The sequence below is a fragment of the Oncorhynchus kisutch genome, linkage group LG11 (genome assembly GCF_002021735.2).
Source record: "Oncorhynchus kisutch isolate 150728-3 linkage group LG11, Okis_V2, whole genome shotgun sequence".
In the NCBI taxonomy this organism is placed as follows: domain Eukaryota; kingdom Metazoa; phylum Chordata; class Actinopteri; order Salmoniformes; family Salmonidae; genus Oncorhynchus; species Oncorhynchus kisutch.
Window position 1 is genome coordinate 82,719,706 of NC_034184.2, and position 19,300 is coordinate 82,739,005.

The window sequence follows — 19,300 nt, forward strand, 5'->3', positions numbered from 1 at the left end:
GTCTGGGTAACTGGTCCCTGGTGTCTGGGTAACTGGTTCCTGGTGTCTGGGTAACTGGTTCCTGTTGTCTGTGTCTGGGTAACTGGTCCCTGGTGTATGTGTCTGGGTAACTGATTATTGGTGTCTGGGTAACTGGTGCCTGGTGTCTGTGTCTGGGTAACTGGTTCCTGGTGTCTGGGTAACTGGTTCCTGGTGTCTGTGTCTGGGTAACTGGTTCCTGGTGTATGTGTCTGGGTAACTGTTTCCTGGTGTCTGGGTAACTGGTTCCTGGTGTCTGGGTAACTGTTTCGTGGTGTCTGGGTAACTGGTTCCTGGTGTCTGGGTAACTGGTTCCTGGTGTCTGTGTCTGGGTAACTGTTTCCTGGTGTCTGTGTCTGGGTAACTGGTTCCTGGTGTCTGGGTAACTGGTTCCTGGTGTCTGTGTCTGGGTAACTGTTTCCTGGTGTCTGTGTCTGGGTAACTGGTTCCTGGTGTCTGGGTAACTGGTCCCTGGTGTATGTGTCTGGGTAACTGATTATTGGTGTGTTTGTCTCGGTAACTGGTGTCTGGGTAACTGGTTCCTGGTGTCTGGGTCTGGGTAACTGGTTCTTGGTGTCTGTGTCTAGGTAACTGGTTCCTGGTGTCTGTGTCTGGGTAACTGGTTCCTGGTGTCTGGGTAACTGCTTCCTGGGGACTGGGTAACTGGTTCCTGGTGTCTGGGTAACTGGTTCCTGGTGTCTGTGTCTGGGTAACTGGTTCCTGGTGTCTGTGTCTGGGTAACTGGTGTCTGGGTAACTGGTTCCTGGTGTCTGGGTAACTGGTTACTGGTGTCTGGGTAACCGGTTTCTGGTGTCTGGGGAACTGGTCACTGGTGTCTGTGTCTGGGTAACTGGTCCCTGGTGTCTGGGTCTGGGTAACTGGTTCCTGGTGTCTGGGTAACTGGTTCCTGGTGTCTGGGTAACTGGTTCTTGGTGTCTGGGTAACTGGTCCCTGGTGTATGTGTCTGGGTAACTGGTCCCTGGTGTATGTGTCTGGGTAACTGATTATTGGTGTGTGTGTCTGGGTAACTGGTTCCTGGTGTCTGGGTAACTGGTTCCTGGTGTCTGGGTAACTGGTTCCTGGTGTCTGTGTCTGGGTAACTGGTTCTTGGTGTCTGTGTCTAGGTAACTGGTTCCTGGTGTATGTGTCTGGGTAACTGGTTCCTGGAGTCTGGGTAACTGCTTCCTGGTGTCTGGGTAACTGGTTCGTGGTGTCTGGGTAACTGGTTCCTGGTGTCTGTGTCTGGGTAACTGGTGTCTGGTGTCTGGGTAACTGGTTCCTGGTGTCTGGGTAACTGGTTCCTGGTGTCTGGGTAACCGGTTCCTGGTGTCTGGGTAACTGGTCCCTGGTGTCTGTGTCTGGGTAACTGGTCCCTGGTGTCTGTGTCTGGGTAACTGGTCCCTGGTGTCTGTGTCTGGGTAACTGGTTCCTGGTGTCTGGGTAACTGGTTCCTGGTGTCTGTGTCTTTGTCTGGGTAACTGGTCCCTGGTGTCCGTGTCTGGGTAACTGGTTCCTGGTGTCTGTGTAACTGGTTCCTGGTGTCTGGGTAACTGGTTCCTGGTTCCTGGTGTCCGTGTAACTGGTTCCTGGTGTCTGGGTAACTGGTTCCTGGTGTCTGGGTAACTGGTTCCTGGTGTCTGGGTAACTGGTTCCTGGTGTCTGGGTAACTGGTTCCTGGTGTCTGGGTAACTGGTCCCTGGTGTCTGTGTCTGGATAACTGGTGTCTGTGTCTGGGTAACCGGTTCCTGGTGTCTGGGTAACTGGTTCCTAGTGTCTGGGTAACTGGTTCCTGGTGTCAGGGTAAATGGTTCCTGGTGTCTGGGTAAATGGTTCCTGGTGTCTGTGTAAATGGTTCCTGGTGACTGGGTAACTGGTTCCTGGTGTCTGGGTAACTGGTTCCTGGTGTCTGGGTAACTGGTTCCTGGTGTCTGTGTCTGGGTAACTGGTTCCTGATATCTGTGTCTGGGTAACTGGTCCCTGGTATCTGTGTCTGGGTAACTGGTCCCTGGTGTCTGTGTCTGGATAACTGGTTCCTGGTGTCTGGGTGCAACTGAATGGAACAAATGAATGGAACATAACATGAAGTATATAATGTAATATGTCCATAACTAATGTGTTTTCATGCACAATGCACACAGTCATTGCTTGGTTAAACCAGTCAGGTTCCTCTTCAATAGGATCCATTACAAATACTCCTCATCCTCTCACCCTTGTCAACATAGTACATTCAGTGGTTGTCCATTGGGAAGCACACAACACTGACTCCACTATGTCCACTAGATTAATCATTTTGGAAGGTTGACATCAATAGCAGGATTGGAGGGAGTTATTGCATGGATTGAGTTGTTCTGCAAGAGTTTTCAATGTGATTGATATGTTTTTCTTGTCCACAGGGATTCCAAGGAAAGACAGGTCCACCCGGCCCAGGAGGAGTTGTTGGTCCTCAGGTAAGGTACAATAGGTTTACTACAGGTACTATAGGTTTACTACAGGTACAATAGGTTTACTACAGGTACTATAGGTTTACTACAGGTACTATAGGTTTACTACAGGTACTATAGGTTTACTACAGGTACTATAGGTGTACTACAGGTACTATAGGTTTACCACAGGTACTATAGGTGTACTACAGGTACTATAGGTTTACTACAGGTACTATAGGTTTACTACAGGTAAGGTACTATAGGTGTACTACAGGTACTATAGGTTTACTACAGGTACTATAGGTTTACTACAGGTACTATAGGTTTAGTACAGGTACTATAGGTGTACTACAGGTACTATAGGTTTACTACATGTACTATAGGTTTACTACAGGTACTATAGGTTTACTACAGGTACTATAGGTTTACTACAGGTACTATAGGTGTACTACAGGTACTATAGGTGTACTACAGGTAAGGAACTATAGGTTTACTACAGGTACTATAGGTTTACTACAGGTACTATAGGTGTACTACAGGTACTATAGGTTTACTACAGGTACTATAGGTGTACTACAGGTACTATAGGTGTACTACAGGTACTATAGGTTTACTACAGGTACTATAGGTTTACTACAGGTACTATAGGTGTACTACAGGTACTATAGGTTTACTACAGGTACTATAGGTTTACTACAGGTACTATAGGTGTACTACAGGTACTATAGGTGTACTACAGGTACTATAGGTGTACTACAGGTACTATAGGTTTACTACAGGTACTATAGGTGTACTACAGGTACTATAGGTGTACTACAGGTACTATAGGTTTACTACAGGTACTATAGGTTTACTACATGTACTATAGGTGTACTACAGGTACTATAGGTGTACTACAGGTACTATAGGTGTACTACAGGTACTATAGGTTTACTACAGGTACTATAGGTTTACTACCGTTACGGTACTATATGTTTACTACAGGTACTATAGGTTTACTACAGGTACTATAGGTGTACTACAGGTACTATAGGTTTACTACAGGTACTATAGGTGTACTACAGGTACTATAGGTGTACTACAGGTACTATAGGTGTACTACAGGTACTATAGGTGTACTACAGGTACTATAGGTGTACTACAGGTACTATAGGTGTACTACAGGTACTATAGGTGTACTACAGGTACTATAGGTTTTCTACCGTTACGGTACTATATGTTTACTACAGGTAAGGTACTATAGTTTTACTACAGGTAAGGTACTATAGGTTTACTACAGGTACTATAGGTGTACTACAGGTACTATAGGTGTACTACAGGTACTATAGGTTTACTACAGGCACTATAGGTTTACTACAGGTAAGGAACTATAGGTTACTATAGGTTTTCTACCGTTACGGTACTATAGTTTTACTACAGGTAAGGTACTATAGTTTTACTACAGGTAAGGTACTATAGGTTTACTACAGGTACTATAATGGACATTATGAACTAAATGAATGTAGCACTTCTTGGTCCACAGGTAAGTAAACACAAAAAGATACATTTATGAAGAACTTTTCAGATTGTTTAAACGTACTTACAGATCTCACGTCATTCACTAGCAGAAGTGATAGAGTACACGGGTAATATTGGCCTCTGACATAGGTTTGGAATTATCTAAGGGTCTTATGTTATGGTACAGCGGCTCAATGACGCCCATAATATCTTCTTCTTCTTCCTCTTCTTCTTCCTCTTCTTCTTCTTCTTCTTCTTCTTCTTCCTCTTCTTCTTCTTCTTCTTCTTCTTCCTCTTCTTCTTCTTCTTCCTCTTCTTCTTCTTCTTCACTTCCTAACAGGGCCCCACAGGCGAGACTGGTCCAATCGGTGAGAGAGGTCACCCTGGATCCCCAGGACCTCCTGGAGAGCAGGGTCTTCCTGGCTCTGCTGGCAAAGAGGGAGCCAAGGTAAACGTCCCTAAATACCCACCTCACTGGATTAACTCCAACAGATCTCCAGAACTCCAGGGCTCTGACCAAAACATATTTAAAAATAAAAAACAATACTAGATACAGATTATGCCTAGTCCTGGAATTAAAACGTGAACAATTGGAGAATCTCCACTGGACATGTTTTTGGGTCCAGGAATGTAAGCATGAAGTCTATTTTGGCAGACTGGTGAAGTTAGCAGATGGTTGGGGACTGAGGGTTGGGGACTGAGGGTTGGGGACTGAGGGTTGGGGACTGAGGGTTGGGGACTGAGGGTTGGGGACTGAGGGTTGGGGACTGAGGGTTGGGGACTGAGGGTTGGGGACTGAGGGTTAGGGACTGAGGGTTAGGGACTGAAGGTTGGTTACTGAAGGTTGGGGACTGAGGGTTGGGGACTGAGGGTTGGTGACTGAGGGTTGGGGAAAGACGGTTGGGGACTGAGGGTTGGGGACTGAGTTTGGGGAGTGGTTGAATTCCCATGCATCCCGATTGCCAATATAAAATCAAATCAAATCAAAGTGTATTTGTCATGTGCGCCGAATACAACAGGTGTAGGTAGACCTTACAGTGAATTGCTTACTTCCAGGCTCTAACCAATAGTGCAAAAAAGGTATTAGGTGAACAATAGGTAAGTAAAGAAATGAAACAACAGTAAAAAGACGAGGCTATAAAAGTAGCGAGGCTATTAACACCGGTTAGTCAGGCTGATTGAGGTAGGATGTACATGTAGATATGGTTAAAGTGACTATGCATATATGATGAACAGAGAGTAGCAGTAGTTTAAAAGAGGGGTTGGTGGGTGGCGGGACACAATGCAGATAGCCTGGTTAGCCAATGTGCAGGAGCACTGGTTGGTCGGCCCAATTGAGGTAGTATGTATATGAATGTATAGTTAAAGTGACTATGCATATATGATAAACAGAGAGTAGCTACTTTACTACTAGCTAGTTCCAAGACCTCCCAGCCCCTCCCTTTGACTCCTTTAAATCCCAGCCAGTTCCAAGACCTCCCAGCCCCTCCCTCTGACTCCTTTAAATCCCAGCCAGTTCCAAGACCTCCCAGCCCCTCCCTCTGACTCCTTTACTAACAGCCCGTTCCAAGACCTCCCAGCCCCTCCCTCTGTCTCCTTTAAATCCCAGCCAGTTCCAAGACCTCCCAGCCCCTCCCTGTCTCCTTTAAATCCCAGCCAATTCCAAGAACTCCCAGCCCCTCCCTCTGTCTCCTTTAAATCCCAGCTAGTTCCAAGACCTCCCAGCCCTTCCCTCTGTCTCCTTTAAATCCCAGCCAGTTCCAAGACCTCCCAGCCCCTCCCTCTGACTCCTTCTTTGGTTTTCCTTGCTTCCCAGAAGGAGACCGTGTAATCAACTCCAACCTCCTACCAGCCATCCACCACCAGGTCCGAGGCATCAGTTACAATGCCTTCAGAAAGAATTCACTCCACTTGACTTTTTTCACACATTTCGTTGTGTTACATCCTGAATTTAAAATATAAAAAATAATGTGTCACTGGCCTACACCCAATACCCCGTGATGTCAAAGGGGAACTATGTTTTTCTGTATTATAATAGTCTCTCAGCTAGTCGTCCTCTAGGACTGTATTATAATAGTCTCTCAGCTAGTCGTCCTCTAGGACTGTATTATAATAGTCTCTCAGCTAGTCGTCCTCTAGGACTGTATTATAATAGTCTCTCAGCTAGTCGTCCTCTAGGACTGTATTATAATAGTCTCTCAGCTAGTTGTCCTCTAGGACTGTATTATAATAGTCTCTCAGCTAGTCGTCCTCTAGGACTGTATTATAATAGTCTCTCAGCTAGTTGTCCTCTAGGACTGTATTATAATAGTCTCTCAGCGAGTTGTCCTCTAGGACTGTATTAAAATAGTCTCTCAGCGAGTCGTCCTCTAGGACTGTATTAAAATAGTCTCTCAGCGAGTCGTCCTCTAGGACTGTATTATAATAGTCTCTCAGCGAGTTGTCCTCTAGGACTGTATTAAAATAGTCTCTCAGCGAGTCGTCCTCTAGGACTGTATTAAAATAGTCTCTCAGCGAGTCGTCCTCTAGGACTGTATTTTAATAGTCTCTCAGCTAGTTGTCCTCTAGGACTGTATTAAAATAGTCTCTCAGCGAGTTGTCCTCTAGGACTGTATTATAATAGTCTCTCAGCTAGTCGTCCTCTAGGACTGTATTATAATAGTCTCTCAGCTAGTTGTCCTCTAGGACTGTATTAAAATAGTCTCTCAGCGAGTTGTCCTCTAGGACTGTATTATAATAGTCTCTCAGCTAGTCGTCCTCTAGGACTGTATTAAAATAGTCTCTCAGCGAGTTGTCCTCTAGGACTGTATTATAATAGTCTCTCAGCGAGTTGTCCTCTAGGACTGTATTAAAATAGTCTCTCAGCTAGTTGTCCTCTAGGACTGTATTAAAATAGTCTCTCAGCGAGTCGTCCTCTAGGACTGTATTATAATAGTCTCTCAGCTAGTCGTCCTCTAGGACTGTATTATAATAGTCTCTCAGCTAGTTGTCCTCTAGGACTGTATTATAATAGTCTCTCAGCTAGTTGTCCTCTAGGACTGTATTATAATAGTCTCTCAGCTAGTTGTCCTCTAGGACTGTATTATAATAGTCTCTCAGCGAGTTGTCCTCTAGGACTGTATTATAATAGTCTCTCAGCTAGTTGTCCTCTAGGACTGTATTATAATAGTCTCTCAGCTAGTCGTCCTCTAGGACTGTATTATAATAGTCTCTCAGCTAGTTGTCCTCTAGGACTGTATTATAATAGTCTCTCAGCTAGTCGTCCTCTAGGACTGTATTATAATAGTCTCTCAGCTAGTTGTCCTCTAGGACTGTATTAAAATAGTCTCTCAGCGAGTCGTCCTCTAGGACTGTATTATAATAGTCTCTCAGCTAGTCGTCCTCTAGGACTGTATTATAATAGTCTCTCAGCTAGTTGTCCTCTAGGACTGTATTATAATAGTCTCTCAGCGAGTCGTCCTCTAGGACTGTATTATAATAGTCTCTCAGCTAGTTGTCCTCTAGGACTGTATTATAATAGTCTCTCAGCTAGTTGTCCTCTAGGACTGTATTATAATAGTCTCTCAGCTAGTCGTCCTCTAGGACTGTATTATAATAGTCTCTCAGCTAGTTGTCCTCTAGGACTGTATTATAATAGTCTCTCAGCTAGTCATCCTCTAGGACTGTATTATAATAGTCTCTCAGCTAGTTGTCCTCTAGGACTGTATTAAAATAGTCTCTCAGCTAGTCGTCCTCTAGGCCTGTATTATAATAGTCTCTCAGCGAGTCGTCCTCTAGGACTGTATTATAATAGTCTCTCAGCGAGTTGTCCTCTAGGACTGTATTATAATAGTCTCTCAGCTAGTTGTCCTCTAGGACTGTATTATAATAGTCTCTCAGCGAGTCGTCCTCTAGGACTGTATTATAATAGTCTCTCAGCTAGTTGTCCTCTAGGACTGTATTATAATAGTCTCTCAGCTAGTTGTCTGCTAGGACTGTATTATAATAGTCTCTCAGCTAGTTGTCCTCTAGGACTGTATTATAATAGTCTCTCAGCTAGTTGTCCTCTAGGACTGTATTATAATAGTCTCTCAGCTAGTTGTCCTCTAGGACTGTATTATAATAGTCTCTCAGCGAGTCGTCCTCTAGGACTGTATTATAATAGTCTCTCAGCTAGTTGTCCTCTAGGACTGTATTATAATAGTCTCTCAGCGAGTCGTCCTCTAGGACTGTATTATAATAGTCTCTCAGCTAGTTGTCCTCTAGGACTGTATTATAATAGTCTCTCAGCTAGTTGTCCTCTAGGACTGTATTTTAATAGTCTCTCAGCGAGTCGTCCTCTAGGCCTGTATTATAATAGTCTCTCAGCTAGTTGTCCTCTAGGACTGTATTATAATAGTCTCTCAGCGAGTCGTCCTCTAGGACTGTATTATAATAGTCTCTCAGCTGTTGTCCTCTAGGCCAGTATTATAATAGTTGTCCTCTAGGACTGTATTCTAATAGTCTCTCAGCGAGTTGTCCTCTTGGACTCTATACTCTATTACAGTAGTGTTTCACCAGGTAACACCAGGAAGGCTGTAGAATGATAGTGAAATGAACACAGTAGAAAGGATATCCAAACATATCTTAGCATGGTGCACCTGGCCACCTCTCATCCTGTCCTCTGCTGTATGTTGGTGTCTGTAGGGAGACCCCGGGCCCCAGGGAGCCTCCGGTAAGGATGGTCCGGCTGGTCTACGAGGATTCCCAGGAGAGAGAGGTCTGCCCGGCGCTTCGGTAAGAAACACCCCACCTTCAACACGCTCCCTTCCGTTACATATTCCCCCTATATTGACTGACAATGACTGACAGACCTCCACCCGTGACTAATGAACCAGTATCAATGTAGAGATATTCATCTCATTAGACTCATAGAGGGGGGACGTCACCCAACCATCAATCTACTGCAGGGAAACTCAAACAGACTTGGTACAAATTAACAGGTGCCCCTGAATAGGCTTCCCACCGACCGGCCGACACCACTGTTTTCAACAACGCCCGCTGACGTTTGATTTTGTAAATGAAAACATCTGCGCCCCCCCCCCCCCAAAAAAAAAAGTTGTGTCCTGCTCCTTCCCTGACTCTTCCTAAATGTTTGTATTTTACACTGCTCATTTGTCTGAATTTTTAAATCATAAACAGATAAGTATTTAGAGGCTTTTTTCATTTTTCCACACCTATTCCTAACTTAACCCTCCAAGACAATGTTCTGTAGGACGTTGGTACCCAGCCAGGCTCCAAGACAATGTGTTGTAGGACGTTGGTACCTAGCCAGGCTCCAAGACAATGTGTTGTAGGACGTTGGTACCCAGCCAGGCTCCAAGACAATGTGCTGTAGGACGTTGGTGCCCAGCCAGGCTCCAAGACAATGTGTTGTAGGACGTTGGTACCCAGCCAGGCTCCAAGACAATGTGCTATAGGATGTTGGTACCCAGCCAGGCTCCAATACAATGTTCTGTAGGATGTTGGTACCCAGCCAGGCTCCAAGACAATGTTCTGTAGGATGTTGGTACCCAGCCAGGCTCCAAGACAATGTGCTGTAGGATGTTGGTACCCAGCCAGGCTCCAAGACAATGTGCTATAGGATGTTGGTACCCAGCCAGGCTCCAATACAATGTTCTGTAGGATGTTGTTACCCAGCCAGGCTCCAATACAATGTTCTGTAGGATGTTGTTACCCAGCCAGGCTCCAAGACAATGTGCTGTAGGATGTTGGTACCCAGCCAGGCTCCAAGACAATGTGCTGTAGAACATCAGTACCCAGCCAGGCGCTAATGAGTCTCTCTCTCCTGAATGACAAATGGATGGATGGGTGAACATTGTGCACCTTACTTCACAATGTAATTTAAAGTAGGCCTAACTGAATGATGAGGATAAAAATGTTGATTTAATTAACAAAGAAAAAAGTGTAGTAATGAGTTTGTGTTAAGACTATTTATCAACAGCAAATAATTGAACTTTGTGCCTTGGGGGTTGATACCATTCTCTTTTATGTTTTACGTTGTTAAAAGAAGCTGTTATGGGACTGATTTATTTACCTATAACACTATTACTAATAAGATGTATTTGAAGGGAAATGAAAACACGCTATGTGTTGCAGCAGGCCTTCAGAATAACGCAAAACATGTCCTTGACTCTATCCAACTTGATGAACGGGAAACAAACCATGCCACTCAGCCTGCACAGCCGTCCCATCGAAACTACAACTAAACCCAAAACGAATTTCACACATAATAATAGTTAGCCTATAGACAATATTAAATTAACAATAATCTGATGAGTGACAATATTAGGCCTAACAGTTGTGAAATTGTACATGAAGAGATGTAATTGACAGATGCAGGAAACGGATCATCACTTTATCAAGTCCTCCTTCGGAGGCACATGCAGGTTAAACATTGTGATTCCATATATAGTGCCAGAAAGATAATATTCTGCAGTTTCTATTATACAGTACTTACCTTTGTCAAATAACTCTCAAAATTCAAGAGGTGTAGCTCTATTTACAAATGTCACTTTCCAAGAATATCCATTCTGTCCCTACATCCAGCACATGACCACTCCACTGTCCCTACATTCAGCACATGACCACTCCACTGTCCCTACATTCAGCACATGACCCACTGCCCCTACATTCAGCACATGACCACTCCACTGTCTCTACATTCAGCACATGACCACTCCACTGTCCCTACATTCAGCACATGACCCACTGCCCCTACATTCAGCACATGACCCACTGTCTCTACATTCAGCACATGACCACTCCACTGTCTCTACATTCAGCACATGACCACTCCACTGTCCCTACATTCAGCACATGACCCACTGTCTCTACATTCAGCACATGACCACTCCACTGTCCCTACATTCAGCACATGACCACTCCACTGTCCCTACATTCAGCACATGACCCACTGTCTCTACATTCAGCACATGACCCACTGTCCCTACATTCAGCACATGACCACTCCACTGTCCCTACATTCAGCACATGACCCACTGTCTCTACATTCAGCACATGACCACTCCACTGTCCCTACATTCAGCACATGACCACTCCACTGTCCCTACATTCAGCACATGACCCACTGTCTCTACATTCAGCACATGACCCACTGTCCCTACATTCAGCACATGACCACTCCACTGTCTTCTACATTGAGCACATGACCCACTGCCCCTACATTCAGCACATGACCAGTCTCTACATTCAGCACATGACCACTCCACTGTCTCTACATTCAGCACATGACCACTCCACTGTCCCTACATTCAGCACATGACCCACTGTCTCTACATTCAGCACATGACTCACTGTCCCTACATTCAGCACATGACCACTCCACTGTCTCTACATTCAGCACATGGGCACTCCACTGTCCCTACATTCAACACATGACCCACTGTCCCTACATTCAGCACATGACCCACTGTCTCTACATTCAGCACATGACCCACTGTCTCTACATTCAGCACATGACCACTGTCTCTACATTCAGCACATGACCAGTCTCTACATTCAGCACATGACCACTCCTCTCCACTCACCGGACCCTTTTGATCACTCGACTAAGCATGCCTCTCCTTAATGTCAATATGTCTTGTCCATTTCTGTTCTGGTTAGTGTTTATTGGCTTATTTCACTGTAGAGCCTCTAGTCCTGCTCACTATACCTTATCCAACCTATTAGTTCCACCACCCACACATGCAATGACATCTCCTGGTTTCAACGATGTTTCTAGAGACAATATCTCTCTCTTCATCACTCAATACCTAGGTTTACCTCCACTGTATTCACATCCTACCATACATTTGTCTGTACATTATACCTTGATGCTTTTTTATCGCCCCCAGAAACCTCCTTTTACTCTATGTTCCAGACGTTCTAGACGACCAATTCTCATAGCTTTTAGCCGTACCCTTATTCTACTCCTCCTATGTTCCTCTGGCGATGTAGAGGTGAATCCAGGCCCTGCAGTGCCTAGCTCCACTCCTATTCCCCAGGCGCTCTCTTTTGACGACTTCTGTAACCGTAATAGCCTTGGTTTCATGCATGTTAACATTAGAAGCCTCCTCCCTAAGTTTGTTCTATTCACTGCTTTAGCACACTCTGCCAACCCGGATGTTCTAGCTGTGTCTGAATCCTGGCTTAGGAAGACCACCAAAAACTCAGACATTTTAATTCCAAACTACAACATTTTCAGACAAGATAGAACTGCCAAAGGGGGCGGTGTTGCAATCTACTGCAAAGATAGCCTGCAGAGTTCTGTCCTACTATCCAGGTCTGTACCCAAACAATTTGAACTTCTACTTTTAAAAATCCACCTCTCTAAAAACAAGTCTCTCACCGTTGCCGCCTGCTATAGACCACCCTCTGCCCCCAGCTGTGCTCTGGACACCATATGTGAACTGATTGCCCCCCATCTATCTTCAGAGTTCGTGCTGCTAGGCGACCTAAACTGGAACATGCTTAACACCCCAGCCATCCTACAATCTAAACTTGATGCCCTCAATCTCACACAAATTATCAATGAACCTACCAGGTACCTCCCCAAAACCTTAAACACGGGCACCCTCATAGATATCATCCTAACCAACTTCCCCTCTAAATACACCTCTGCTGTCTTCAACCAAGATCTCAGCGATCACTGCCTCATTGCCTGCATCCGTAATGGGTCAGCGGTCAAACGACCGCCACTCATCACTGTAAAACGCTCCCTGAAACACTTCTGCGAGCAGGCCTTTCTAATCGACCTGGCCGGGGTATCCTGGAAGGATATTGATCTCATCCCGTCAGTAGAGGATGCCTGGATATTTTTAAAAAAATGCCTTCCTAACCATCCTAAATAAACATGCCCCATTCAAGAAATTTAGAACCAGGAACAGATATAGCCCTTGGTTCTCCCCAGACCTGACTGCCCTTAACCAACACAAAAACATCCTATGGCGTTCTGCATTAGCATCGAACAGCCCCCGTGATATGCAGCTGTTCAGGGAAGCTAGAAATCATTATACACAGGCAGTTAGAAAAGCCAAGGCTAGCTTTTTCAAGCAGAAATTTGCTTCCTGCAACACTAACTCAAAAAAGTTCTGGGACACTGTAAAGTCCATGGAGAATAAGAACACCTCCTCCCAGCTGCCCACTGCACTGAAGATAGGAAACACTGTCACCACTGATAAATCCACCATAATTGAGAATTTCAATAAGCATTTTTCTACGGCTGGCCATGCTTTCCACCTGGCTACTCCTACCCCGGACAACAGCACTGCACCCCCAACAGCAACTCGCCCAAGCCTTCCCCATTTCTCCTTCTCCCAAATCCATTCAGCTGATGTTCTGAAAGAGCTGCAAAATCTGGACCCCTACAAATCAGCCGGGCTAGACAATCTGGACCCTTTCTTTCTAAAATTATCTGCCGAAATTGTTGCCACCCCTATTACTAGCCTGTTCAACCTCTCTTTCGTGTCGTCTGAGATTCCCAAAGATTGGAAAGCAGCTGCGGTCATCCCCCTCTTCAAAGGGGGGGACACTCTTGACCCAAACTGCTACAGACCTATATCTATCCTACCGTGCCTTTCTAAGGTCTTCGAAAGCCAAGTCAACAAACAGATTACCGACCATTTCGAATCTCACCATACCTTCTCTGCTATGCAATCTGGTTTCAGAGCTGGTCATGGGTGCACCTCAGCCACGCTCAAGGTCCTAAACGATATCTTAACCGCCATCGATAAGAAACATTACTGTGCAGCCGTATTCATTGATCTGGCCAAGGCTTTCGACTCTGTCAATCACCATATCCTCATCGGCAGACTCGACAGCCTTGGTTTCTCAAATGATTGCCTCGCCTGGTTCACCAACTACTTCTCTGATAGAGTTCAGTGTGTCAAATCGGAGGGTCTGCTGTCCGGACCTCTGGCAGTCTCTATGGGGGTGCCACAGGGTTCAATTCTTGGACCGACTCTCTTCTCTGTATACATCAATGAGGTCGCTCTTGCTGCTGGTGAGTCCCTGATCCACCTCTACGCAGACGACACCATTCTGTATACTTCCGGCCCTTCTCTGGACACTGTGTTAACAACCCTCCAGGCAAGCTTCAATGCCATACAACTCTCCTTCCGTGGCCTCCAATTGCTCTTGAATGCAAGTAAAACTAAATGCATGCTCTTCAACCGATCGCTGCCTGCACCTACCCGCCTGTCCAACATCACTACTCTGGACGGCTCTGACTTAGAATACGTGGACAACTACAAATACTTAGGTGTCTGGTTAGATTGTAAACTCTCCTTCCAGACCCATATCAAACATCTCCAATCCAAAGTTAAATCTAGAATTGGCTTCCTATTTCGCAACAAAGCATCCTTCACTCATGCTGCCAAACATACCCTTGTAAAACTGACCATCCTACCAATCCTCGACTTTGGCGATGTCATTTACAAAATAGCCTCCAATACCCTACTCAACAAATTGGATGCAGTCTATCACAGTGCAATCCGTTTTATCACCAAAGCCCCATATACTACCCACCATTGCGACCTGTACGCTCTCGTTGGCTGGCCCTCGCTTCATACTCGTCGCCAAACCCACTGGCTCCATGTCATCTACAAGACCCTGCTAGGTAAAGTCCCCCCTTATCTCAGCTCGCTGGTCACCATAGCATCTCCCACCTGTAGCACACGCTCCAGCAGGTATATCTCTCTAGTCACCCCCAAAACCAATTCTTTCTTTGGCCGCCTCTCCTTCCAGTTCTCTGCTGCCAATGACTGGAACGAACTACAAAAATCTCTGAAACTGGAAACACTTATCTCCCTCACTAGCTTTAAGCACCAACTGTCAGAGCAGCTCACAGATTACTGCACCTGTACATAGCCCACCTATAATTTAGCCCAAACAACTACCTCTTTCCCAACTGTATTTAATTTTAATTTATTTATTTATTTTGCTCCTTTGCACCCCATTATTTCTTTTATTTCTACTTTGCACATTCTTCCATTGCAAAACTACCATTCCAGTATTTTACTTGCTATATTGTATTTACTTTGCCATCTTGGCCTTTTTTGCCTTTACCTCCCTTCTCACCTCATTTGCTCACATTGTATATAGACTTGTTTATACTGCATTATTGACTGTATGTTTGTTTTTACTCCATGTGTAACTCTGTGTCGTTCTATCTGTCGAACTGCTTTGCTTTATCTTGGCCAGGTCGCAATTGTAAATGAGAACTTGTTCTCAACTTGCCTACCTGGTTAAATAAAGGTAAAATAAAAATAAAATAAAAAATGACCACTCCACTGTCCCTACATTCAGCACATGACTCACTGTCCCTACATTCAGCACATGACCACTCCACTGTCTCTACATTCAGCACATGACCACTCCACTGTCCCTACATTCAGCACATGACCCACTGTCTCTACATTCAGCACATGACTCACTGTCCCTACATTCAGCACATGACCACTCCACTGTCCCTACATTCAGCACATGACCCACTGTCCCTACATTCAGCACATGACCCACTGTCTCTACATTCAGCACATGACCCACTGTCCCTACATTCAGCACATGACCCACTGTCTCTACATTCAGCACATAACCCACTGTCTCTACATTCAGCACATGACCCACTGTCACTACATTCAGCACATGACCACTCCACTGTCTCTACATTCAGCACATAACCCACTGTCCTTGCATTCAGCACATGACCCACTGTCCCTACATTCAGCACATGACCTAATGTCCCTGCATTCAGCACATGACCCACTGTCTCTACATTCAGCACATGACCACTCCACTGTCCCTACATTCAGCACATGACCACTCCACTGTCCCTACATTCAGCACATGACCACTCCACTGTCCCTACATTCAGCACATGACCACTCCACTGTCCCTACATTCAGCACATGACCAGTTGCGTGTTTAGGAATACAGCAAATAATTTCCCCTGTGACCTGGCTGGTTATATTATAATGACATTATTTTAGTTTCTACTTAGTCAAAAGAAGGTGTAGTAGGAGTTTATTAAGTACTATGACTCTATTACTAATCAAATGTCCAAATATAGCAGATCAAATGGATTAAACTGATGTTTTCATCGGAAGGGAAAATGAAATAGTCTATAGGCCTTTGCTTTTTTCTAGGACTTTGTAGAATTATAAAAAGATATCATTGACTCTAAATAAATACATGTTTTTGTTATTCCCGTTTCATTTATATATTTTCACAAATATTTATTCATGCAAATAATCTTTTAGAATAGTTTATGAACTATTTATCAAGCGTTGGTGCTTATGTTTGATTCACCTTGTGGGATCATATGCATCCGATGCATATGCTAAAGGAGACGCCCAGCAACGTTCTCTAGCAGGTACTGATAGGCTGAAAGAGACCCCCAGCAACATTCTCTAGCAGGTACTGATAGGCTGAAAGAGACCCCCGGTAACGTTCTCTAGCAGGTACTGATAGGCTGAAAGAGACCCCCGGTAACGTTCTCTAGCAGGTACTGATAGGCTGAAAGAGACCCCCGGTAACGTTCTCTAGCAGGTACTGATAGGCTGAAAGAAACCCCCGGTAACGTTCTCTAGCAGGTACTGATAGGCTGAAAGAAACCCCCGGTAACGTTCTCTAGCAGGTACTGATAGGCTGAAAGAGACCCCCAGCAACGTTCTCTAGCAGGTACTGATAGGCTGAAAGAGACCCCCGGTAACGTTCTCTAGCAGGTACTGATAGGCTGAAAGAGACCCCCAGCAACGTTCTCTAGCAGGTACTGATAGGCTGAAAGAGACACCCAGTAACGTTCTCTAGCGGGTACTGATAGGCTGAAAGAGACCCCCGGTAACGATCTCTAGCAGGTACTGATAGGCTGAAAGAGACCCCCGGTAACATTCTCTAGCAGGTACTGATAGGCTGAAAGAGATACCCAGTAACGTTCTCTAGCAGGTACTGATAGGCTGAAAGAGACACCCAGTAACGTTCTCTAGCCGGTACTGATAGGCTGAAAGGCCAGGTGTGGTGTTGAGGAGAAATAGAATAATTGTGTACTATAGCTCTGGATCAAACTCCTGTTTCAACCCAAAGACTTTGACTGTGTCCCAAATGGCAGCCTATAAGTTCTGGTCAAAAGAAGTGCACTAGATTGGGAATAGGGTGCGATTTGGGACAAAGCCAGCCTCTGGGACCCATTTCTTTTTTCCACAAGCACTTTTGGGGGAAATGTTCTTTGTTTTGTTGTATGCATTATTTACTATATTATCGAGCCACTGTTCCACACGAAGCCAAGGTCAATCTCAGCAGGCGAGAAGCTACCCATGGTTGTCATTTAGTCTCTCACTGCAACGCCCCAAGACTAATTACTGAATACAGCCATGTGTGTTGCTGAGCCTTAGGGAGCCAATCAGCAATCACACACACACACACTGGAGGTTACACACACACACACACACACACACACACACACACACACACACACACACACACACACACACACACACACACACACACATACACACTGGAGGTTACACACACACACACACACATACACACTGGAGGTTACACACACACTCACACTGGAGGTTACACACACACACACACACACACTGGAGGTTACACACAAACACACACACACTGGAGGTTACACACAAACACACACACACACACACACACACACACACACACACTGGAGGTTACACACACACACACACACACACACACACACACTGGAGGTTACACACACTCACACTGGAGGTTACACACACACACACACACACACACTGGAGGTTACACACAAACACACACACACACACACACACACACACACACTGGAGGTTACACACACACACACACACACACACACACACACACACATACACACTGGAGGTTACACACACACACACTGGAGGTTACACACACACACACACACACTGGAGGTTACACACACACACACACACACACACACACTGGAGGTTACACACACACACACTGGAGGTTACACACACACTGGAGGTTACACACACACACACACACACAGGAGGTTACACACACACACACAGGAGGTTACACACACACACACACTGGAGGTTACACACACACACACACACTGGAGGTTACACACACACTGGAGGTTACACACACACACACACACACACACACACTGGAGGTTACACACACACACACTGGAGGTTACACACACACACACACTAGAGGTTACACACACACACACACACACACACACACACACACACACTGGAGGTTACACACACACACACACACACACACACACTGGAGGTTACACACACACACACACTGGAGGTTACACACACACACACACACACACACACACACACTGGAGGTTACACACACACACACACACACACACACACACAGGAGGTTACACACACACACGCACACACACACACACACAGGAGGTTACACACACACACACACACACACACACACAGGAGGTTACACACACACACACACACACACACACACACACTGGAGGTTACACACACAACACACACACACACACTGGAGGTTACACACACACACACACTGGAGGTTACACACACACACACACACACACACACACACACTGGAGGTTACACACACACACACACACACACACACAGGAGTTACACACACACACACACACACACACACACTGGAGGTTACACACACACACACACACACACACACAGGAGGTTACACACACACACACACACACACAGGAGGTTACACACACACACACACACACACACACACACACACACAGGAGGTTACACACAAACACACACACACTGGAGGTTACACACAAACACACACACACACACACACACACACACACTGGAGGTTACACACACACACACACACACACACACACACACACACACTGGAGGTTACACACACTCACACTGGAGGTTACACACACACACACACACACTGGAGGTTACACACAAACACACACACACACACACACACACACACACACACTGGAGGTTACACACACACACACACACACACACACACACATACACACTGGAGGTTACACACACACACACTGGAGGTTACACACACACACACACACACTGGAGGTTACACACACACACACACACACACACACTGGAGGTTACACACACACACACTGGAGGTTACACACACACTGGAGGTTACACACACACACACACACACACAGGAGGTTACACACACACACACAGGAGGTTACACACACACACACTGGAGGTTACACACACACACACACACACACACACTGGAGGTTACACACACACTGGAGGTTACACACACACACACACACACACACACACTGGAGGTTACACACACAC

General features: G+C 45.5%; 1 protein-coding gene across 1 annotated transcript in view; it reads left to right on the top strand.

The window, feature by feature from the left end:
- Positions 1 to 19,300, top strand: part of LOC109875786 (collagen alpha-1(XI) chain-like) — a 241,229-nt gene that overhangs the window by 133,724 nt on the left and 88,205 nt on the right. Inside the window, 3 exon segments of the mRNA XM_031836411.1 lie at positions 2,412 to 2,465; positions 4,279 to 4,386; positions 8,604 to 8,693. Of these exon segments, the coding sequence (XP_031692271.1) occupies positions 2,412 to 2,465; positions 4,279 to 4,386; positions 8,604 to 8,693 (252 nt within the window).